General features: G+C 41.8%; 1 protein-coding gene across 9 annotated transcripts in view; it reads right to left on the bottom strand.

Moving 5' to 3' along the window:
• Window positions 1–24,851, bottom strand: part of kcnab2a (potassium voltage-gated channel subfamily A regulatory beta subunit 2a) — a 77,082-nt gene that overhangs the window by 18,204 nt on the left and 34,027 nt on the right. Inside the window, exons 2-3 of one of the 9 annotated variants that reach the window (XM_019892486.1) lie at window positions 19,337–19,453; window positions 18,605–19,262 (exon numbers count right to left, since the gene is read on the bottom strand). The exons of 7 other annotated variants lie outside the window; for them this stretch is intronic. In XM_019892486.1, the coding sequence (XP_019748045.1) occupies window positions 18,605–18,816 (212 nt within the window). In that variant the 5' untranslated portion in view covers window positions 18,817–19,262; window positions 19,337–19,453. Of the gene's footprint in view, window positions 1–18,604; window positions 19,454–24,851 lie in introns of all 9 variants that reach the window. One more of the 9 variants, XM_019892485.1, reaches the window with a different exon arrangement.

Below are 24,851 nucleotides of genomic sequence, written 5' to 3'. Positions count from 1 at the left end.
TAGTGTACTATGATGAAGCGTCGCCTATTGGTTCACCATTCACACGGTCAAACATTTTATTCTGTGGAACCTAAAAACTATTTGCAGGAAGACCCTATTCGCAGCTATTGCCGTATTATTGTGCCCAAAACACCCCGCTCCTTCGAAGGCACTCTATTAGCAGCTAGCGCTAGCCACCGCTAGCTTGACAGTGGACAGCAGCGTCGTGGGAGATTCCAGGCCAGCAAATGTTCAGCCCACATGCGTTTATTTTTATCATTTCAAATTGTGCATGTTCAAAAAAATGACAAGCATCTCAAGTCAGGAGAGATGACAGGACAGATTGATGAATGAGCAAACAAAGCCATAGGGTGGAACGTGTTCAGAGATTTTCACCGAGCACATCTATTAATACAGCCTCGGACGTGGTAACAACGCAGAATGCCAGCAGCTCTTGTGCTGGTGACGGGCACTTCTTCCTCCATTTCAGTTTACATAATACAAAACAATTCAGTTCAGCTGGTATAAAGGAACACATGGAGTTGATGGCGGCACTGGAAGTTATGCTATGAAAAACCATGAATGAAACTTGGTGCCTGTGAGGGGGGAAAAAGATCTGACCCTGCATTTGTTTCAATTAATTATAGTAATAAAATTACAGCAGCCTATCTTAGCGGGAGCTAACTACATTCTACCGGTAGTTTATCAAGGTACTGGTCAAAACGTAGTCTAACAACATTATGTGAATGCCTCTGTCCTTTCTCTCGGCCCCATGACGGTGCAACACCAGGGCTAGCGCGTGCTATACCCCTGTCAGAAATCTGTCTCGCCCCTGTTCAGCCCCCTCAGCAATTTTTTTATTTAGGTTCAAAAACATGAAAAAGTTCACAAGCAGCCAGGAGTGTTTGTGCTGCAACTGCACCCCGTGTCTGTTTGTGAGGGGAGTGAGGGTTGGAGTAAGCCCTTCGGTAAATCATGTGTTTGTTTAGACTTACCCGTGGTACATGTTGATACAGTACACATTCAAATGTAATCGTATAAAGTACAATCGGCCGTATCGATAAAATGTAGAATAAAAGCTAAAAACATGATAGCAAAAAAAAAAAAAAAATGCCAAACGCAAATTCCTACACTGCAGACATAAAATTAAAACCATAGAAATGACTAATGGTCAATGATTACTTCCGTAATTTTCGAGCGCATTGGTATAATGTAGGCTAAATGCTAAAAACATAGCATTTTTTTTACAATTCCGCAGGTGCAAATCAATACCCCGTCACTTTATGGGGAAAAAAAAAAATGCTGTTTTTAACAGTGAGCCGACATTTCAACAATGTTCGAACGTTCTTTGCAAATACGAGTTAGCCAGTCATACTCCACATTGGCAGTTGCGCGCTTCCGTACAAATGCTTGTGGTGTGTATTGTACTTGTATTGAATAAATGAGAGAACCTCTCAAGAAAGCGAAGCCGTGAAAATTGATTTTTTTTTTTTTTCTCTCGTAATACTAAAGGGAGAAACAGCTTGCCTCCTTATTGGCTCTGTAACGGAAGCGTTAATAAATACTGAGGCTATTTGTAGTGCATTTAAGACAACAATCAACACATACACGCGCAGCGATTAAACAGTGAGGCAAAGAATGAACAGCTGTCTCGGTTTTCCATTTCATTCTAACGCCACTACTCGTTTCAGTCACATGCAGGCATCCTCATGTCAGTTGTGGTCATTTATTTACTCATCTGCAAAAGTGTGTGTGTGTGTGTGTGGGGGGGGGGTATTCCACTGAACACAAATTTAGAAATAATGATAAACAATACATGTTAAGCGAAACTTTTTGGATCATTCAAATTGGGCAGGACTGTTAACGCTCTGCTCTGATGTATTGAATTTAGAAGACATTTATTCTATCTTATGTTGCAGGAGCTTACATGTCAGTATGTGAACAGTCAAGTGTATGATCTGAAGTCCTAACACTTCCTGTTTTTGTTCTTGACACGCTTTATGTGCATTGGTGCTGCTGTTGTTCTTGAGCAACCTCCAACTGGGCCCCAAAGCGGCTCCTAAAGCCGCAAAGACCCGGGTACCTGCAGACCCAGTTGTCGGCTGTAGACTGGGAACTGTTCGTAGCCCGAAGGCACGCCCAGCACCGCTTGGAGGTCGTTCCCGAGTTGGGCTGGTGCTGCTGTTTAGGTTAGCGGTGATGTTCAAATGGACTCAGATGTGAACGTTTTATTGTCTGTTTTGGCTCACGCAAGGGTAAAAAAAAAAAAAATGAAGTGCCTATTCAGGGAGAGGCATTTATTTTCTTCAGCATTTGAAAGACAACAGTGGGGTCCACGATTTGAGGAAACCACAGTCAAATAAAAATATTCCGTGATGATCATACTCTTACAAGAACGAAACCATGTATGTAAAACTCGTTTACACACAACTACGTCATTTCACATGCCCAGAGCAAACAGATGGTGAAGAATGCGTTGCGCACATTTTAAGATGGGGGCTTGAAATGAGCACCGTGGATGGAAGAGTCAGGGCCTATTTTCATCAGCGTGGCCTGATCGTTCAGCAGTGGGAGTGCAGGCGGAAAGTCTCGATGACGTGGAAAAATGTCCCAGCATGCACCCGCACTCATCATGCCCAAAAATCACACACCCACAAGCTTTTCGTCACCACCGGCGCTGCCTTTGTGTAAGCAGTCATTCTCAGCAACAGAAGATAATAATAGATTAGCACCTTCATTTTTTTTCAGCTGTTAGGTTACTAAGAGGTGTGATTTTAGGTGTTTTTTTATAATGCTGAATGCGGAGTGCTGGCATACGGCACGTGACACTATCAGCTCTGTACTTATGATTCACTGGCAACTTGGTCCTGTTTACATAGCAGGTACATATATTCTGAAAACAATCACTTCCAGCCAAATGATCAATTGACGTATGTATTCCACAAGCACAGGGCCAACATGAAAACTGGACTGGAGAAGAAATGTGAACAAAGAAGCTCACAAATCTGAGCCAGACGTGCAAACCACGAGCCCCGTTTTACATTTCACTCAAAATTTACTGCTCCAAACGTCTAAAAATGCATGAAGCCATTTTACACACTCAAAAACGGCACAGCTGCGGCAACAATGACGGAACATTTGTCGCGTGTGCCGCTCAAGATAATGAGCCTCAGAACGCGTCTGCGGTCAAGTGTTGACAGTAACCAGTGGAGACGTTTTCTCTCGTAACTATAATTGTCATTAAACACTGCGTGCACAAATAGGCTTTTGGATGACAAGCACATTTGGGCGCTGATTCTCAACAAGTGGGTCAGTGGCTCATTGTGGTCTTATTTGTGCGATTCGGATATTTAATTCGACTCTACTTCTGGTTCCTTAGTAATGTCCTCAAAAATGCATGCATGCAGCTGTCTATGTCTAAAATAAGATTTGCCTTGTCTGATGGGAGGCGGTACAGTGGCCAAGTGGTTGGCATGTCAAGCATGCAGTCAAGAGAGTCTGGATTGGAATCTCGGTTTAGGCTTTTTTGTGTGGAGTTTGCAATGTTCTTGCCGTGCTTTTTTCCCCCGATACGCCAGCTTCCTCATGCATGTCAATAACACTCCAAATTCTCCTCCTTTGTCCAATTTGAATGTGAATGGCTGCATGAGCCTTGCGACTGCCTCATGAACAGTCCAGGGAGGATTGGTGGATGGCTTGACGTGTATGTTGAGAATAGTGACTGAGTGGAAAAATGTGCGTTGCGTGGTTTCCCGACAAAGAAACCCCCTCTAAAATCCTGCTCTGATGGGATCATTCTCTTCTAAACGTGCCCTTCAGCACCACTCTAAATGAGTCGCGTGTATACATTCGCATATGCGGCAAGTGAGGCAGAAGTCTAATTTAAATGCCCCCTGTAGCTAAAAAGGAATATTGTGTTTTGACGGAAAATATTCAGGTCTGCCTCAGGTTTTATTCAAATATTTTGCACTTAAGCAGCAATGGGAAGTACAAATAATTTCTTACTCCACTAAAGTAGCTTTTTCAAGTATCTATGCATATATATTTGTTTTTCTGTACATTTTTTTACTTTTACTCCCTACATTTGAAAACAGAAATCAGGGGTTATGTAAAACTATTTGACAATGTAAAAAAAAAAAAAAGTAAATAGTGATCAAATCAACTATGGTGGAGATCTTGGTTGAGTCAAAATAAATAAATATAACGAGCAGTGACATAAATGAATGTGAAGCAGGTGCTGTTGCCACCTCTCGACTTGTTAGAGAGATGCTCTTGTACAAGTATGTCATGTTTTCGAAAAGGTTTGACAGACCAGGACAGGAGTTGAGAGCGTTGCGTCAAACCGCAGCAGCATCACGTGAAGGACTGCCCAATTTTACAGCAAATTTTCCATCACCTCGGCAGGACTGCTTTCCATACGGGAATCATAAAGCATTTTGTGTGCATTATTAATTCAGCCCGGACTTGAAGGCACCTATTTAGTTCCGCGGGGGAAATGTGGGCAGCAGATCTGCATGTCTTTGGTCCGGACGTCAAGAAGAGCCAGTGTCACATTACCTATCTTATCTGACGACGTCGCATTTAGTAGCTGACAGGGTTAATCCAAAATGAGGGACAAAAGCATCCGGGGGGGACGGCGAACCTTTGTGCTGTGCGTGGTGACAAGGTTAATACGATCCCCTCTGGCAAAGCGTGGCTAATCTTTAATTAGCTTCCTTTTATTTCAATGTGGACCCCCCCCCCCCACACCCCCGCCTGAGGATGGTGCACTCAAAATCAAAGAGAACCAAAAGGAGATTATCGGGGCCGTAATTGTTTTTGCAGCATGTTTGAGATGATGGACTGGGATGTCTGTTTATTTGTTTCAGCTAGCTTAGTCATTAAACTTCAGTGTGTTATGAAAGCTTTAGTGGAGTGTTTGTTATATTGACTGTATTTATTATGTTTACACCAGGGTTATTTAGGTGCAGTTTCTGTTGCTTCATGGCTTTCGGTTTTCTGTCAGTGTAAACACAGCCATATTGGATTTGTGCCACTTGAAGATGCACAGAGCCATCAACGTTAATTGGCATGAAATCGCAAATTGGGCACTTGGACAATGTAAATCCAGCCTGAAGGATCTTTCTACTCACCGTTTTCGAACCTTGACAAAGCAATATTAAAAATCCAGCCTTTTCAAGCACCCCCTTGTCAGAGTATGACACTTGTCAGACAATGCCAGGCTTGTTCCTTTGTCAGCGCATCATCATATTCCATAATTGTGTTGGGCAACTTTGAAAAGACCCTCCGGTGTGGCCCCCACGCCAGCAGACAGGGTTCATGGTCATGCTGAGCCTCAGCAGAAAAGAATCACAACAGTAAGGTTTTCTCGCCTCCTCAATAAAGAAGGTGACAGGCTCGGTAGAAAGGACACCAACACCACTGAGGGAAAAAGCCAGTGATCAGGAAATGGACTGTTCAGGAAGCATGACGACTTGCTGACAAACCACAAGGGTCTCCTGTAATTACTTTGACCACCCTCAGGTGACAAACAGCATCCCAAAGGAGATTGAGGGCCGCCACAGCAAAATGGACACTGTGTAGTGTACTATGATGAAGCGTCGCCTATTGGTTCACCATTCACACGGTCAAACATTTTATTCTGTGGAACCTAAAAACTATTTGCAGGAAGACCCTATTCGCAGCTATTGCCGTATTATTGTGCCCAAAACACCCCGCTCCTTCGAAGGCACTCTATTAGCAGCTAGCGCTAGCCACCGCTAGCTTGACAGTGGACAGCAGCGTCGTGGGAGATTCCAGGCCAGCAAATGTTCAGCCCACATGCGTTTATTTTTATCATTTCAAATTGTGCATGTTCAAAAAAATGACAAGCATCTCAAGTCAGGAGAGATGACAGGACAGATTGATGAATGAGCAAACAAAGCCATAGGGTGGAACGTGTTCAGAGATTTTCACCGAGCACATCTATTAATACAGCCTCGGACGTGGTAACAACGCAGAATGCCAGCAGCTCTTGTGCTGGTGACGGGCACTTCTTCCTCCATTTCAGTTTACATAATACAAAACAATTCAATTCAGCTGGTATAAAGGAACACATGGAGTTGATGGCGGCACTGGAAGTTATGCTATGAAAAACCATGAATGAAACTTGGTGCCTGTGAGGGGGGAAAAAGATCTGACCCTGCATTTGTTTCAATTAATTATAGTAATAAAATTACAGCAGCCTATCTTAGCGGGAGCTAACTACATTCTACCGGTAGTTTATCAAGGTACTGGTCAAAACGTAGTCTAACAACATTATGTGAATGCCTCTGTCCTTTCTCTCGGCCCCATGACGGTGCAACACCAGGGCTAGCGCGTGCTATACCCCTGTCAGAAATCTGTCTCGCCCCTGTTCAGCCCCCTCAGCAATTTTTTTATTTAGGTTCAAAAACATGAAAAAGTTCACAAGCAGCCAGGAGTGTTTGTGCTGCAACTGCACCCCGTGTCTGTTTGTGAGGGGAGTGAGGGTTGGAGTAAGCCCTTCGGTAAATCATGTGTTTGTTTAGACTTACCCGTGGTACATGTTGATACAGTACACATTCAAATGTAATCGTATAAAGTACAATCGGCCGTATCGATAAAATGTAGAATAAAAGCTAAAAACATGATAGCAAAAAAAAAAAAAAAATGCCAAACGCAAATTCCTACACTGCAGACATAAAATTAAAACCATAGAAATGACTAATGGTCAATGATTACTTCCGTAATTTTCGAGCGCATTGGTATAATGTAGGCTAAATGCTAAAAACATAGCATTTTTTTTACAATTCCGCAGGTGCAAATCAATACCCCGTCACTTTATGGGGAAAAAAAAATGCTGTTTTTAACAGTGAGCCGACATTTCAACAATGTTCGAACGTTCTTTGCAAATACGAGTTAGCCAGTCATACTCCACATTGGCAGTTGCGCGCTTCCGTACAAATGCTTGTGGTGTGTATTGTACTTGTATTGAATAAATGAGAGAACCTCTCAAGAAAGCGAAGCCGTGAAAATTGATTTTTTTTTTTTTCTCTCGTAATACTAAAGGGAGAAACAGCTTGCCTCCTTATTGGCTCTGTAACGGAAGCGTTAATAAATACTGAGGCTATTTGTAGTGCATTTAAGACAACAATCAACACATACACGCGCAGCGATTAAACAGTGAGGCAAAGAATGAACAGCTGTCTCGGTTTTCCATTTCATTCTAACGCCACTACTCGTTTCAGTCACATGCAGGCATCCTCATGTCAGTTGTGGTCATTTATTTACTCATCTGCAAAAGTGTGTGTGTGTGTGTGTGGGGGGGGGGTATTCCACTGAACACAAATTTAGAAATAATGATAAACAATACATGTTAAGCGAAACTTTTTGGATCATTCAAATTGGGCAGGACTGTTAACGCTCTGCTCTGATGTATTGAATTTAGAAGACATTTATTCTATCTTATGTTGCAGGAGCTTACATGTCAGTATGTGAACAGTCAAGTGTATGATCTGAAGTCCTAACACTTCCTGTTTTTGTTCTTGACACGCTTTATGTGCATTGGTGCTGCTGTTGTTCTTGAGCAACCTCCAACTGGGCCCCAAAGCGGCTCCTAAAGCCGCAAAGACCCGGGTACCTGCAGACCCAGTTGTCGGCTGTAGACTGGGAACTGTTCGTAGCCCGAAGGCACGCCCAGCACCGCTTGGAGGTCGTTCCCGAGTTGGGCTGGTGCTGCTGTTTAGGTTAGCGGTGATGTTCAAATGGACTCAGATGTGAACGTTTTATTGTCTGTTTTGGCTCACGCAAGGGTAAAAAAAAAAAAAATGAAGTGCCTATTCAGGGAGAGGCATTTATTTTCTTCAGCATTTGAAAGACAACAGTGGGGTCCACGATTTGAGGAAACCACAGTCAAATAAAAATATTCCGTGATGATCATACTCTTACAAGAACGAAACCATGTATGTAAAACTCGTTTACACACAACTACGTCATTTCACATGCCCAGAGCAAACAGATGGTGAAGAATGCGTTGCGCACATTTTAAGATGGGGGCTTGAAATGAGCACCGTGGATGGAAGAGTCAGGGCCTATTTTCATCAGCGTGGCCTGATCGTTCAGCAGTGGGAGTGCAGGCGGAAAGTCTCGATGACGTGGAAAAATGTCCCAGCATGCACCCGCACTCATCATGCCCAAAAATCACACACCCACAAGCTTTTCGTCACCACCGGCGCTGCCTTTGTGTAAGCAGTCATTCTCAGCAACAGAAGATAATAATAGATTAGCACCTTCATTTTTTTTCAGCTGTTAGGTTACTAAGAGGTGTGATTTTAGGTGTTTTTTTATAATGCTGAATGCGGAGTGCTGGCATACGGCACGTGACACTATCAGCTCTGTACTTATGATTCACTGGCAACTTGGTCCTGTTTACATAGCAGGTACATATATTCTGAAAACAATCACTTCCAGCCAAATGATCAATTGACGTATGTATTCCACAAGCACAGGGCCAACATGAAAACTGGACTGGAGAAGAAATGTGAACAAAGAAGCTCACAAATCTGAGCCAGACGTGCAAACCACGAGCCCCGTTTTACATTTCACTCAAAATTTACTGCTCCAAACGTCTAAAAATGCATGAAGCCATTTTACACACTCAAAAACGGCACAGCTGCGGCAACAATGACGGAACATTTGTCGCGTGTGCCGCTCAAGATAATGAGCCTCAGAACGCGTCTGCGGTCAAGTGTTGACAGTAACCAGTGGAGACGTTTTCTCTCGTAACTATAATTGTCATTAAACACTGCGTGCACAAATAGGCTTTTGGATGACAAGCACATTTGGGCGCTGATTCTCAACAAGTGGGTCAGTGGCTCATTGTGGTCTTATTTGTGCGATTCGGATATTTAATTCGACTCTACTTCTGGTTCCTTAGTAATGTCCTCAAAAATGCATGCATGCAGCTGTCTATGTCTAAAATAAGATTTGCCTTGTCTGATGGGAGGCGGTACAGTGGCCAAGTGGTTGGCATGTCAAGCATGCAGTCAAGAGAGTCTGGATTGGAATCTCGGTTTAGGCTTTTTTGTGTGGAGTTTGCAATGTTCTTGCCGTGCTTTTTTCCCCCGATACGCCAGCTTCCTCATGCATGTCAATAACACTCCAAATTCTCCTCCTTTGTCCAATTTGAATGTGAATGGCTGCATGAGCCTTGCGACTGCCTCATGAACAGTCCAGGGAGGATTGGTGGATGGCTTGACGTGTATGTTGAGAATAGTGACTGAGTGGAAAAATGTGCGTTGCGTGGTTTCCCGACAAAGAAACCCCCTCTAAAATCCTGCTCTGATGGGATCATTCTCTTCTAAACGTGCCCTTCAGCACCACTCTAAATGAGTCGCGTGTATACATTCGCATATGCGGCAAGTGAGGCAGAAGTCTAATTTAAATGCCCCCTGTAGCTAAAAAGGAATATTGTGTTTTGACGGAAAATATTCAGGTCTGCCTCAGGTTTTATTCAAATATTTTGCACTTAAGCAGCAATGGGAAGTACAAATAATTTCTTACTCCACTAAAGTAGCTTTTTCAAGTATCTATGCATGTATATTTGTTTTTCTGTACATATTTTACTTTTATACTCCACTAAAGTAGCTTTTTCAAGTATCTATGCATATATATTTGTTTTTCTGTACATTTTTTTACTTTTACTCCCTACATTTGAAAACAGAAATCAGGGGTTATGTAAAACTATTTGACAATGTAAAAAATAAATAAATAAATAAATAAATAAATAAATAGTGATCAAATCAACTATGGTGGAGGTCTTGGTTGAGTTAAAAAAAAAAAAAAGTAAATAGTGATCAAATCAACTATGGTGGAGATCTTGGTTGAGTCAAAATAAATAAATATAACGAGCAGTGACATAAATGAATGTGAAGCAGGTGCTGTTGCCACCTCTCGACTTGTTAGAGAGATGCTCTTGTACAAGTATGTCATGTTTTCGAAAAGGTTTGACAGACCAGGACAGGAGTTGAGAGCGTTGCGTCAAACCGCAGCAGCATCACGTGAAGGACTGCCCAATTTTACAGCAAATTTTCCATCACCTCGGCAGGACTGCTTTCCATACGGGAATCATAAAGCATTTTGTGTGCATTATTAATTCAGCCCGGACTTGAAGGCACCTATTTAGTTCCGCGGGAGAAATGTGGGCAGCAGATCCGCATGTCTTTGGTCCGGACATCAAGAAGAGCCAGTGTCACATTACCGAATGCTTCTGTCTATGGGGAGGATGCCGCCTCGGAGCCTGAGTAAGAAGACATTCACGTTGATATTTTCCCTCCTCAAGCCCGGACTTGAAGGCACCTATTTAGTTCCGCGGGAGAAATGTGGGCAGCAGATCCGCATGTCTTTGGTCCGGACATCAAGAAGAGCCAGTGTCACATTACTGAATGCTTCTGTCTATGGGGAGGATGCCGCCTCGGAGCCTGAGTGAGAAGACATCCACGTTAATATTTTCCCTCCTCATCCCTGCAGGGGAGGTCCTTTTCCGAGCCAGCCTGCGCTCTCGCCCATAAATGCAGCCTAATAGTCACGACCAGGCCGCTCAAGGCTGCCATGCTGAAGAAGCCACGGAGAGGACCTTATGCAAATCAGGCACATTTGAATTTCACACAGCCATTATACCGTTTGGATTAGTGTGCAAAAGTGTACGCTGAACCACCACTATTCGTTGGGACCGACCGAGCCCTGCCACAAATAGCAAAAACCCAACAGTAACCGACGTCCGTCCAAAAAGGTCTGTTAAGTCTTACTCATGATGGCACAAGTACCAGAGTAAAGTTGTTTACGTGATTAATGCATTTACAGAAAGTCTGGAAACACCAAATTGGATGGAAAGAATTTCCTATGGAAAATAACGTGAATCCGAATAATCCTTTGCAGACAGAATATTAAACATTATTTTCATGATGAATAAATAGAGTTTTACATCACCCTAAGCCAGGGGTGTCAAACTCATTTCACATTGTGGGCCACATATAGCCTCGGTAGATGGAAAGTGGGCCGGACCATTAAAATTACACCATACTCTGCTATAAATAACCAAAAATAATATCTTTCCTTTGTTTTGGTCTAAAGAAGCACAAGAACATTAGGAAAATGTTGAAATTTAATAAACAGATCTAGCGGATACTCCGTGAATTGCACCTTAATTAAACATTATTTTCATGATGAATAAATAGAGTTTTACATCACCCTAACCCTAAGCAAACAGTGTAAAATAAATATAAATGACTAATAAAGTGCAGAAAAACAGCACTTTTCCCTTGATTGAAGATTCTTGATGGCCTATAGAAAACGTGGAGGCGGGAGCAGGCAGAAGCTATTTTGGGACTTTGCTATGCTTCTTGAATTCTATCATGTTTCTCACACTCTTTTTCGAATGGCAAACACTTGTATCTGTCTGTCACAGGGCTCCACAGTAACTTTTGCACCGGCGCTACCAACTTTTTCACTCGGCACAGGATTTGCTCGCACCCTTTTTTCGGATGGTACAGCATGACCGTATTTGCTAATGTATTGTATAGTTGTCTTATTTGCCGAACTGTAGATGATGTCAAGATCGTTTGTTTGTAACAAGCAGCGGCTGACAAAACAGGTCAATTATTTTAGATAACTTTAAAAGAAAGACAAAAAAAAAAAGGAAATAATACCCTGGCATAGCGGAGATCTAAATAACTTCAAATGTGTTTTATTTGTATTAGTTCAACAGAATACTCTTCGGACACTAATTTGAATATTTCAGATAATATTAAAAATACATTTATAAAAATTTGAAACATTTCGAATAATGCAACAAGAAAACTATATCACATTTATTACACACTACTGATATTTATGCGGAGGATTTGACAAAAGGCCACCAAAAGATTTGTTGTTCATTGTTTAAGTCTTTGGGCAGCATGCCATCTTTAACATATTTAACGTTTGACATCCCAACCATCAGTGTTGGAATTACGTTTTATTAAAAACATTCATTCTGTGTCTTTAATGCAATTTTAAATTATCCTGCGGGCCAGATCGAACCTCCTTGCGGGCCGGTCCCGGCCCGCGGGCCATATGTTTGACATCTTCACTGCCTTAACCCTAAGCAAACAGTGTAAAATAAATATAAATGACTAATAAAGTGCAGAAAAACAGCACTTTTCCCTTGATTGAAGATTCTTGATGGCCTATAGAAAACGTGGAGGCGGGAGCAGGCGGAAGCTATTTTGGGACTTTGCTATGCTTCTTGAATTCTATCATGTTTCTCACACTCTTTTTCGAATGGCAAACACTTGTATCTGTCTGTCACAGGGCTCCACAGTAACTTTTGCACCGGCGCTACCAACTTTTTCACTCGGCACAGGATTTGCTCGCACCCTTTTTTCGGATGGTACAGCATGACCGTATTTGCTAATGTATTGTATAGTTGTCTTATTTGCCGAACTGTAGATGATGTCAAGATCGTTTGTTTGTAACAAGCAGCGGCTGACAAAACAGGTCAATTATTTTAGATAACTTTAAAAGAAAGACAAAAAAAAAAAGGAAATAATACCCTGGCATAGCGGAGATCTAAATAACTTCAAATGTGTTTTATTTGTATTAGTTCAACAGAATACTCTTAGGACACTAATTCGAATACTTCAGACAATATTAAAAATACATTTATAAAAATTTGAAACATTTCGAATCATGCAACAAGAAAACACATTTGTTACACACTACTGATATGTCTATTTATGCGGAGGATTTGACAAAAGGCCACCAAAAGATTTGTTGTTCATTGTTTAAGTCTTTGGGCAGCATGCCATCTTTAACATATTTAACGTTTGACATCCCAACCATCAGTGTTGGGAATAACACCGTTCAAGTATAGTTAATTTCAGCAAAAAGGAGTAATCTAATTACTTTTGTTGTCGTTCTAACGCCATTACCATTACTGCCGATGTCATGTGCCACATCACGACGAAGCACTGCAGCGTTTCAGAGTTCAGTGTTGTGTGTTGGTTCTAGATATGTGGGAATTTTGTTTTACGGAATCGTGACTGAGGGTGGCATTGGGAAAAATGACTTCCAAGTTTCCGTGCGCGCGAGAGTTGAATTAGCATAAAGGTGTCGCTACTCGAGCACACGCAAATGCTCAATAGCACGTGCGCGTGCGTGTTCCAGCTTCATTCGATATTCATGCAGCTTTGTTGAAAGGTCAGTGCCAGTTTAGAGCTATCGTAAACTTTGGTGCATTTCACACGATAGATAAAACCGATTTTTTTATTGTAACCTGAGAGATTAGATGGACCATTGATTGTAATGAAGTAAAAAGAGCAAAGGAATGTCACCCTCAACATTCTACTTCATATACCAAACACTTGTATCTGTCTGTCACAGGGCTCCACAGAAACTTTTGCACCGGCGCTACCAACTTTTTCACTTGGCACAGGATTTGCTCGAACCCTTTTTTCGGATGGTACAGCATGACCGTAATTGCTAATGTATTGTATAGTTGTCTTATTTGCCAAACTGTAGATGATGTCAAGATCGTTTGTTTGCAACAAGCAGCGGCTGACAAAACAGCTCAATTATTTTAGATAACTTTAAAAGAAAGACAAAAAAAAAAAGGAAATAATACCCTGGCATAGCGGAGATCTAAATAACTTCAAATGTGTTTTATTTGTATTAGTTCAACAGAATACTCTTAGGACACTAATTCGAATACTTCAGACAATATTAAAAATACATTTATAAAAATTTGAAACATTTCGAATCATGCAACAAGAAAACACATTTGTTACACACTACTGATATGTCTATTTATGCGGAGGATTTGACAAAAGGCCACCAAAAGATTTGTTGTTCATTGTTTAAGTCTTAAGTTTCCGTGCGCGCGAGAGTTGAATTAGCATAAAGGTGTCGCTACTCGAGCACACGCAAATGCTCAATAGCACGTGCGCGTGCGTGTTCCAGCTTCATTCGATATTCATGCAGCTTTGTTGAAAGGTCAGTGCCAGTTTAGAGCTATCGTAAACTTTGGTGCATTTCACACGATAGATAAAACCGATTTTTTTATTGTAACCTGAGAGATGAGATGGACCATTGATTGTAATGAAGTAAAAAAAGCAAAGGAATGGCACCCCCAACATTCTACTTCATGTATGTCAGCTTTTGTAGATTGACAGAAAGCTCACATTTACATTTTTGTAGCCATCAATGTTTATTGCATTGAGGAACCTTTTTTTCTGAGTTTGAAATGTCCTACTCTATTTGAATGATCCAAGACTCTCGTGTGTTTTATTTGTATTAGTTCAACAGAATACTCTTAGGACACTAATTCGAATACTTCAGACAATATTAAAAATACATTTATAAAAATTTGAAACATTTCGAATCATGCAACAAGAAAACACATTTGTTACACACTACTGATATGTCTATTTATGCGGAGGATTTGACAAAAGGCCACCAAAAGATTTGTTGTTCATTGTTTAAGTCTTAAGTTTCCGTGCGCGCGAGAGTTTTTTGCCGCCACACACAGAAAAGTTGGCTGCATTTGCGAGCATATTCAACAGTCTCAAGATGTATTGTACAATGCAAGCGTTTATTTGACAACCCTCCCTGTATGGTTTTGTGAAAATGTTTTATTGCACTGTTATGGCTGAGTTACTCATTTTTTTAGTTTGAAAACTGAGCCCGCCGCTAGAAAAACTGGAAATAATGTTGCTGAAAAAAACAGATAAAACCGATTTTTTTATTGTAACCTGAGAGATGAGATGGACCATTGATTGTAATGAAGTAAAAAAAGCAAAGGAATGGCACCCCCAACATTCTACTTCATGTATGTCAGCTTTTGTAGATTGACAGAAAGCTCACATTTACATTTTTGTAGCTATCAATGTTTATTGCATTGAGGAACCTTTTTTTTCTGAGTTTGAAATGTCCTACTGTATTTGAATGATCCAAGACTCTCTAATAGGTGAGTTTTCAGTGAATAATGAAGGATAAATTCACCCCCACCCAAAAAAAAGCTGTCAATACAAAAAATGCATGATGGGAAATATGCAGGGACTCACTACTGTCTTCTCTGTTTGAGGATAAACCAGGAATGGACGGCCAAGAGAACGGCAACTCCCGAGATGAATAGGCGAATAAAGACCGCAGATGACTCTTGAGCATCATGCCTACGCTCGCCTTTCAATCTCTCCATTGTAGCTCTTTCATTCTTATGAGCATTGCGCTGCACCCACAGCGCGCTGGCAACCTTGAGGTGCCTACACAAGGCTGCGGCGCATTCACTCCGATCCCGGCGCGGAAAACACGCAGCACGTTGTGTACTTTGGACAAAAGCGCGGAAGCAAAACGGCACAAACAGCGCACAACACCCTCGAGGGCAGATGCGGTTCTACTCATTCAATATCATTAGCTTGAATAATTAGATTGTGCCATTGTGGCATCGCTGCCCTGAGCACATCAGATGCAAAGGAGTGTGATGGGTATTCAGCAAGGCTGCGGAGGATGACTAATGTACATCCTATAGACAACAGCCAATTAAACAACATTTTGTTCCAATTAAAATGCATGGCATGCTGTAAAAAAACATTAAGAGGAATACTCTACATGAGACAAAATAAAAGAAAGAGTTGCCGTAGATTTGCGAGCATATTCAACAGTCTCAAGATGTATTGTACAATGCAAGCGTTTATTTGACAACCCTCCCTGTATGGTTTTGTGAAAATGTTTTATTGTACTGTTATGGCTGAGTTACTCATTTTTTTAGTTTGAAAACTGAGCGGCGGTAGAAAAACTGGAAATAATGTTGCTGAATAAAATTGAAAAAGGAAGACCACAAAAAAGGTTGGCATACGAAAAGTGAGATTCTGCTATCGTTCCTTGGCATATTACGCCAAAGCAATATTTTTATATTTGGCATGGCTTTGGCCTGAACACATAAACAGCAAATAGGTGAGTTTTCAGTGAATAATGAAGGATAAATTCACCCCCACCCAAAAAAAAGCTGTCAATACAAAAAATGCATGATGGGAAATATGCAGGGACCCACTACTGTCTTCTCTGTTTGAGGATAAACCAGGAATGGACGGCCAAGAGAACGGCAACTCCCGAGATGAATTGGCGAATAAAGACCGCAGATGACTCTTGAGCATGATGCCTACGCTCGCCTTTCAATCTCTCCATTCTAGCTCTTTCATTCTTATGAGCATTGCGCTGCACCCACAGCGCGCTGGCAACCTTGAGGTGCCTACACAAGGCTGCGGCGCATTCACTCCGATCCCGGCGCGGAAAACACGCAGCACGTTGTGTACTTTGGACAAAAGCGCGGAAGCAAAACGGCACAAACAGCGCACAACACCCTCGAGGGCAGATGCGGTTCTACTCATTCAATATCATTAGCTTGAATAATTAGATTGTGCCATTGTGGCATCGCTGCCCTGAGCACATCAGATGCAAAGGAGTGTGATGGGTATTCAGCAAGGCTGCGGAGGATGACTAATGTACATCCTATAGACAACAGCCAATTAAACAACATTTTGTTCCAATTAAAATGCATGGCATGCTGTAAAAAAACATTAAGAGGAATACTCTACATGAGACAAACAACCCCCCCCCCCCCCCAAAATAAATAAATATGTCATGAAAATGATGGACTGCTTACTGAAATAATGATGATCATCTAATTGTACTAGTGTGAAATCAGGGACTCACACTACTCACAGGAAACCAAGACTTATGTTATATGATTCAACGAGTGGAAGAACATTTCTCGGGTTGGATGAAAATCCAAGATCAATTTGTATCGTGATAGACGCAATCAATATCAATAGAAAAGTTTTTCAAAAAATGTTATTAAATAAAAAAAATCAGGAAGCAAACCCCAACCCCTTCTATAATTACAAGTAAGAGGAATTTTGGAGCACGGAAGCGTGTTTTGTGAAACCAACAAAGAAAACGTGCCGAAAGCCACAGATTTTCCAGTATATAGAGCAACCTCATTAGGTACATTTATAGAGAATAATCTCGTCCAGTTTTTCCTAACTTCAGCAAAGGCACGCATTTTACTCAGATTTCACAACACCCCAACAAAAAAAATTTCATGAAAATGATGTACGAATTACTGAAATAATGATGATCATCTTATTGTACTAGTGTGAAATCAGGGCTTATTTCGTAAAACGCACAGCTAATTTACTCACAGGAAACCAAGACTTGCATTGTATGATTCAACTAGTGGAAGAACATATCTTGGGTTGGATGAAAATTCAAGATCAATTTGTATCGTGATAGACGCAATCAATATCAATCGAAAAGTTTTTCAAAAAATGTTTGCGACAGAAAAAAATAAAAAAAATCAGGAGGCAAACCCTAACTTCTATAACTACAAGTAAGAGGAATTTTGGAGCACGGAAGCGTGTTTTGTGAAAGCTACAAAGAAAACGTGCCGAAATAGCAAACAAGTGCTTCCGCGCAGGCACGAGGAGCATGTGGCATATGTACACTGAATCAAAGTGTGACTTAACTTTGTTCAAAGAGATGACCGACCCGTTGCCTCAGTGCAACTCTGGCATTAAGATTATATTGTACATACTAACACGATCTAACAGCTTTGGAAGGATACCATGTGTAGAAGTAAAGAAGGCGCTAGCTAAGGCGTTAATGTGTAGCCAGCTTGCAATATGGCGATCCAAATCACTTGCTCGTCGTCCTCCAGTTAATGAGAGACAATTTTCTTCTGTGGGCCGTGGCACGTTCGGTAAGACATGCCTTCGTTATTCCAAACAGTCCTATTCATTTGTTTCTACTCCTCAGAAAGCACCGCAATCATCTCGCAGATTCTTTCCGCTCTTTTTGCCATGATTTTTCTTAAAAAGGGATGCTGCTAATCTTTTTGGGGGCTTTTCTCAATGCAAATTAGGCTAGACTTGCGCAAGCGGGACACTTAAGAACCGGTGGGATTTATCAACATGCATTATACGTTTCATTTTGGTAGTCAGGCTCACTCAAATTAAGTCGTACTCAAATTAATTTGGAACCTGTATTTTTAATCCTTTGATCAAATGAGGCCCCATGCAAGTATTAGCTTGCTACTCACGTTGTATGAACCGTGATCGAAGGTTAATGTAACTGCGTCAATGATCCTGCATTGGAGTCGCGCCTTCCCCAAATAAGTATTGATGGTGCACTGCTGGTGGAGCGCGGATGTAAACAACATTGCAGTAGGGTTAGGTTACAATGTATTTAAAAACAAAACAAAAAAGCAGTGCACATTTCTTGAGTTTTACTCGCTGATGTTTTGAATGATATTTTTTCCCTCTTGATCTGTTAATGTAAACAACATTGCAGTAGGGTTAGGTTACAATGCATTTCTTAAGTTTTACTCGCTGATGTTTTGAATGATAAATGCAAATTAGGCTAGACTTGCGCAAGCGGGACACCTAAGAACCGGTGGGATTTATCAACACGCATCACACGTTTCATTTTGGTACTGAGATTGTCGTCAACGGCAGTTTTGATGGACATGATGACAAACGATGAAAGACAATTCGGGACTTCCAACAAAAGGAATGTTTTCTCGAACGCGCCCTACCTATACTTCATGCCGGTCCTCATGCTTTGTTCGCTGGAAGACGGCACACTCTGAACAGAGAGCTGACCAAGACTTCGAGCCACCATGGCCACAGCTCGGAATTTGCTTCGTGTCCCCGTACCGGGGCTGTTGGCGTTTTGCCGGTTGAGACGGTCCTCTGTGGTGCGGCTCACTCCGCCGCGGTGGTCCGTGCAAACCAGAGAGACTTGCATGCTGAAATCGGCACTACCCAATAACAAATATGTAACCAATATACCCAATGTTTTTTTTTTGCTTTGTTTTTTAAATCAGGTGGATGAACTAGGATTGAGCTGCGACTGTGCGGCTCATTTGCTCCATGAGGGTGTTTGGTTGTAAAAGGTGGCCTCGTCCCTGGGGCAAGTGTCACACGCCTTGCTTGTGTTAGAAATCACTTCCCGCTTGATAAATGGACTGACAAGCTCACAATATTCCCCAGGCACAAGAATGGGAGTGCGGATAAAAAGTATCCAAAGTATGAATAAAGTAAAAACGGAATGATTTTCTTGGATTCCTCTGTACGTCGCTTTCCGGCATTTGAATCAGATGCTCATGAGAGGCTGATGGGCAGATTTAGAGTGCGGCTGTTTCCTTTCGAGGCTTCGCTCCAAGCTGGAGTTTTACACCTCCACGCTGCCTGCTGTTTAAAAAAGGATGGCGATGTAAAAAAAAAATCCAAACGATGACACTGAGGCAACACAAGAAGATCCTCACATCTGCCGAGTCCACCTTGACAGTCGGGCCGGCTGCTGGAAATCCATTCTCCCGCTCGACCTCATTGTCACCTCTCTCACCGTCGCCTTGACTCAACTTACATCTGCCTGCCTTGTGCTGACCGTAAAGCGGCACGGTGCACATAGGCAAGAGATGGGAGAGGAAAGAGAGAGAGAGGGGGAGGGAGGGAAACTGGTGGGAGGGATATGAAGAGCTCGACGCGGAGAAACAGTCAAGGCAGCGTGAGAATGCGAGGCATTGAAATCTGTTGTGTTGACAAGAACTCCTCGAAGAAAAGGCGCAGCATTATTTTCACGGACACTTTTTGTGCCAGAGCGTTGCCCTGCAGTGAACTTGAACGCAAACCGTGTCCCATCCAAAGAAAAGGCTCACCCTGGTCAGACCCATCAGTTCCCTCACGAGGGACTGTTCAGCTGCCCATAAAATATTCATTATGTAACTTTATCTGTAACAATATATGCCAAAAGCGGCGGGGGGAGGGGGGGGGTTGACAGACAGAAATGAGTGGCTGTTCGACCGCCGTTGGTGCGTGACAAGATAGTATCAAATTGGATAAACTATGCTCAGAAATACAACTAAATAAGGAAAAAAAAACACACGAAGACTTTCATAGACTGAATGATTCCGATGGAATCCTACGGGACCAAACTCTGTTCTGAAATTGGCTTAAAATGGTCCAAAGTGAAATCAGAATGCAAAGATAAAGAGAACGCAGCTATGCATTATCTGATCGCTTTTCCAATTCCATATTTGTCATATTTCCTTGGCTTCAAGTGCAAATATTACATTTACTTAAAGACTCTGTGGTAACAAGCCAGAGAAGAAACAAGTCATTGAGAAGCAGTACATTTTAAAGGCTGAGGGTCATTACGTTTTCATCCTTTTTCTACTTCTTCTTTCAAATTTTCAATATTGAAATGTGGGGTATCCCCCCAAAACTACATTTATGACATGACATTTGCTAGCAACGGAAAGGCATTTTGCGTATCACATTCTAAAACAATAGTGCACGCCATGCATTTTCGAGACAAGTAAAAATAAATAAATTCATCAATTAATTCATTACACCAACTGGCAGCTTGACGTCAGTTAAGGCACCCAAAACGACTCTTTTGCTCATCGAGTAGTCACTGATAGCTGCGACTAATCGGCATATATGTAAATCGTAGCACATACGTAAACATGATTAGGTTACAGCTTGAATTCTTTCAGGTATGTGCAAAATTAAAAATGAAGTCAATTAAGATGATAGTATATTCTTTTTTTTTTTTTTTTTTTTTTTTAATTTACAGCTCGTACCAGCATTTGTGACATGTTTATAAACTTGACGAGTGCATGAGCTGCACGCTCCTAGTCATCTCATACTCAAGCTTATCTGAGTGGAGCAGCTAGTGTGGCAAGCGGATAATTAAACACGATGCCATCAGGAACAGATGTGGCAAGCGAAGCACTTATAGAGTCCACCTATCAATGGAATCTGGCAGACAGACGATTGCAAACTGACAGCTCTATCCTTGGAACTATGACTTTTTTTTTTTTTTTGTGGCGCCCGGCCTCCAAAAGAACCCGGTACGAAGGCTTTAATTTGATTGAAATCAAATTTGGACTCAACATAGTATGCAGAGTGCAGAGAAGCCACACTCCATCGGCATGTTCCATTACACCTACCTTCAAGCAACGTGAGGGGTGCCATACATCATACTGAATGAGGGATTACATCAACAGCCAACATCACATTACGGTGAACAAAAGCATTCACTCCCTAGGCTGTTAAGCATCAGAGCTCGGCACGCAGTCGCCACAATGGCAGTGGAAACGTAATGCCACGTTGTATTCCGCTCAGCTCCAGGGCCCCAGGAGTCGTGGCATGGAGGAGCTTTAATGAGTTGTCGGGGTGGGGGGGGAGGGGGAGATAGGCCACGGACAAGAGCAAAAGGCTGCACAGACACAGTGGTGGCATACAATGTAATCGAAGAAAGATCCACTTAGTATGTCTGTTTTTGGATTGGATTTACTCCCCAGGTGCTGGGGCCCAATTCCGATCAATTGCTGATAGCCGATATTTTTCAGGATATGATCTATATGTACATTTTCAATATCATGTTACATCCGATATGTCTGTGTTTATGATGACGGAATGCAAGGAACAAGTTGCATAGTCAGAATCCCAAATTGCATTTTAACGCTATCAGCGACAGCGGTTACTACAGTGGACATCTTATCGTGTTGTCAGGTTACAGGGTGCATGAAAGTTTTAATACCTACACAAGTGTCACTAGGAGGCAGTGACAACATGGATGTAAACAACAGCACAGTACCGTTGTAATTTGTTTCATGCATTGGGCGCACCGCATTATAAGACACAATCTACAATTCATCCACTAGATAGAGCTACGCTCAAGGAAATGCCAACAGAACGATCAGATGTCAGTAAAACGTATTTCATAAAGCAGCGACACAGTTCGCTTCACCAACAGCAAGTTATAACATTGTCTCGTTAACGTTGAACTCTTTTGCCACTGCTCTATTTCCGTGTTCAACTGCGTAATCGATCGCCTTAAGTTTGAACTCTGTGTTGTAAGCGTGTCTCTATCAAGGAGCCATTTTGGGGTCAAAATATTACCGTAATGACCATACACATGGCGCATCGGATTTTAAGGCGCGCTGTGAGCTTTTAAGAAAATGGAAGGCTTTAGGTGCGCCTTTTAGTGCGGAAAATACGGTAACAGGAGCAGTTTGCACTTAAAAAATAACACACACAAAACACCAAAAAAAAAAAAAAAAAACAACCAAGAAAACCCCCGCGTATTATATTAGCTAAAACGGTTAGTATGACCTGAGACGAGTACATTCATAAAATGATATGACCCTAACTTGTAATTTTAATTAGACTTTTATGAAACCACCACAGTTGATGTATAACAACCAATCAGAGACAAAAGGCGTGACTGACGAGATGTCAAGCTTTTGTTCCTCAGGGTTAGACTTATAATGGGTCACACTGACCTGTGACCTTGGGCTTCAGGCCCTTTACGAAAATAACCACCAACGTCGGCAGTGAAGAGGATTCAGGAGCGACACAGGCCATTACGTTTATAAACACTTTTTGATTTTTAATTGAATGCACATTCTCATAAATAAAACGTTTAACATTTACTGAGATAGTAACACTCAGTTACGAGTAAGTCATTCTGCCGACATACAGTAACAGCTGTGGCTAACGTGTCCGTAAAGCGCACACTTTAGTGGCTTTGTTGTGAGGCTCAAGGGGGAGGGAGGGATTACCGAAACAAAAGTTACATTTAAACATTTGCAAGCAGTTTTAACACTACAAACTCCCCATTAAAAAATTATATTGCGTTTATTTAGCCTGGGCCAATTCTTTCCCCCCATTGGTTTAAAGCAGAGGAACCTTCACGTTATTCCACTTGCCCGCCATTGACAATAACTTTCATTTTTTTTTTTCATGATGACATGCCTCTAATGCGGCGTTTTCAGACCATATTTAATTGTCTGTGCTTGCACTACAGTTGAGATTTACAGTGGATTTAGAATCTGCACGTTTATGCTGCATTCACATCGGCATGATACATTTCAAGAGTTCCATGTATGATGCCGTGACCTACATCCCGAGTGTAACTCAAAAGCAAAAAAAAAAACTAACATAAAAAAATTAACAAAAATAATTTGGCAACCGTTTCACTTGAATTCTGAAGTGTAAATCCAGCCTTAGATGATTTGTCTTAAATGAAATGCTATTCTAGGTGTTGGTCTTGTTACATACTATGTAGTATAATGAACCCAAGTGATGACTGACTAAATAATTTCTAATCCCCCTCCTTTTTTGAACCTTTATCCATCTGCATCTGGAGAATCTGCACATTTATTGAGCCGCAGCACAATGGGAGATAGACGAATCAATACAAGCATGCATCATGCGAGAGGCAAGTGATCAATCACCTAAATGAATCCATCGAAGAACTAGTTTTCATTTACAAGTAACAAAAACAAAGTTTGTCAGGAATGCAACAAATTATAGCATGAATTATCATCCATCTTTTTTCATAAACCGCTTATCCTTTTCAGGGTTGCAGTGAGCTGGGGCATTGACACAGTCTGAGTGTGGGAAGTGAACCCGTGATGCCTCCACAGAAGTCAGGCATGTGAACTACAACAACGCTAGTGACGCACAAATAATAAAATCATCTCTGACCTCCTTCTCAAATAAAATGTTTCCGCTTTTTTAAATTCCAGGCAGCGATACGCACATATTAATAAAATATATTTTTTACAACACCACTACTGGGAAATTATTTCACCCCGAGTAATAAAGATGCTTTTGCTGCAGGAAACATGGTACGAATTCACGGTTTGACACGAGAATATTCAAAAGATGCGAATCTGATCTTTACATAATCACTTTGAGTACATGTGTTAAGTTGCTTATTAGCCACGCGTGCGTCAGGTGACTCAGAATTCCCACAAGGCCATTGCACAACTCATTTCATATCCGTGCGAGCGAGCAACAACTGAACAGATAATGCCATCAAGCCGAATTGTAATTTTGCTGAGGATTAGGAAATGATACTGATCAAATCCCAGTCTCCTCCGACCTGTATTGTATTTTGTTACTTTATTTTACTGTAAGTGCTTGGTGATTATCTGAAAATCTACTGATGCTAAAATCCCTCGCAAGCACTCATGTGAGCGAATGCAGAGCGCCGATAGGGCCCCCCCGTTTTATTCACAGTGCGGAGGAGGAAGAGAAGGGAAAGGGCTGTATACTGTATGGACACACACACACACACACACGCACGCACGCACGCACGCACGCACGCACGCACGCACGCACGCACGCACGCACGCGCACACACTCTTTGATCACAGCTACAGCTTACAGAGTCTTGTATCTATTGTACCAAATGCACTCTTTCTGGACATTCTAACAAACGAAATAAAACCATAATTCTATCGGTGTCGGTTGTACAAAAAGGCAGCATTTTTAAAACATCTGTTGGAGACTAGCTAGTTCACTTGTTTAAAAGAAATCTCATCTAGTCAGATTTCCTGTTCTATTGGCAGATAAGGCTGCATAAAATGTCATTATTCCCTTTTGGGTTTTTTTTAAAGCCTAGTTCATGCAGTGTACAGCAAAACATTTATTACCAATATATGAAAAGCACAATTACATGGAGAACACAACCGGTAATGAACGCTATGGTTTCTCTCGTGTTACACTGCATGTCCGGCCTCTGTTTGGCAAGACGACGCTTTGACAAATCAATGATGCTGGACCATAATGAGGCCACTGGAGAACATGTCGGCGATGCAGGAAGAGGTACGACTCCGACGAGCAACCGTCCGACACCCAACCCCTCCCCCTCCCACGGACACTTTTTCCGTGCAAGCGGCAAAGCGGCAAGCGAAGAGAGATGGGCCGCTTTAATTGACAGGGCATTTAGAAGGCACTCTGACCACAGAGGGAGCACTGTCA

The sequence above is a fragment of the Hippocampus comes genome, unplaced genomic scaffold (genome assembly GCF_001891065.2).
Source record: "Hippocampus comes isolate QL1 unplaced genomic scaffold, H_comes_QL1_v1.1 scaffold137, whole genome shotgun sequence".
Classification (NCBI taxonomy): domain Eukaryota; kingdom Metazoa; phylum Chordata; class Actinopteri; order Syngnathiformes; family Syngnathidae; genus Hippocampus; species Hippocampus comes.
This window is presented reverse-complemented; position numbering and strand designations above follow the sequence as displayed.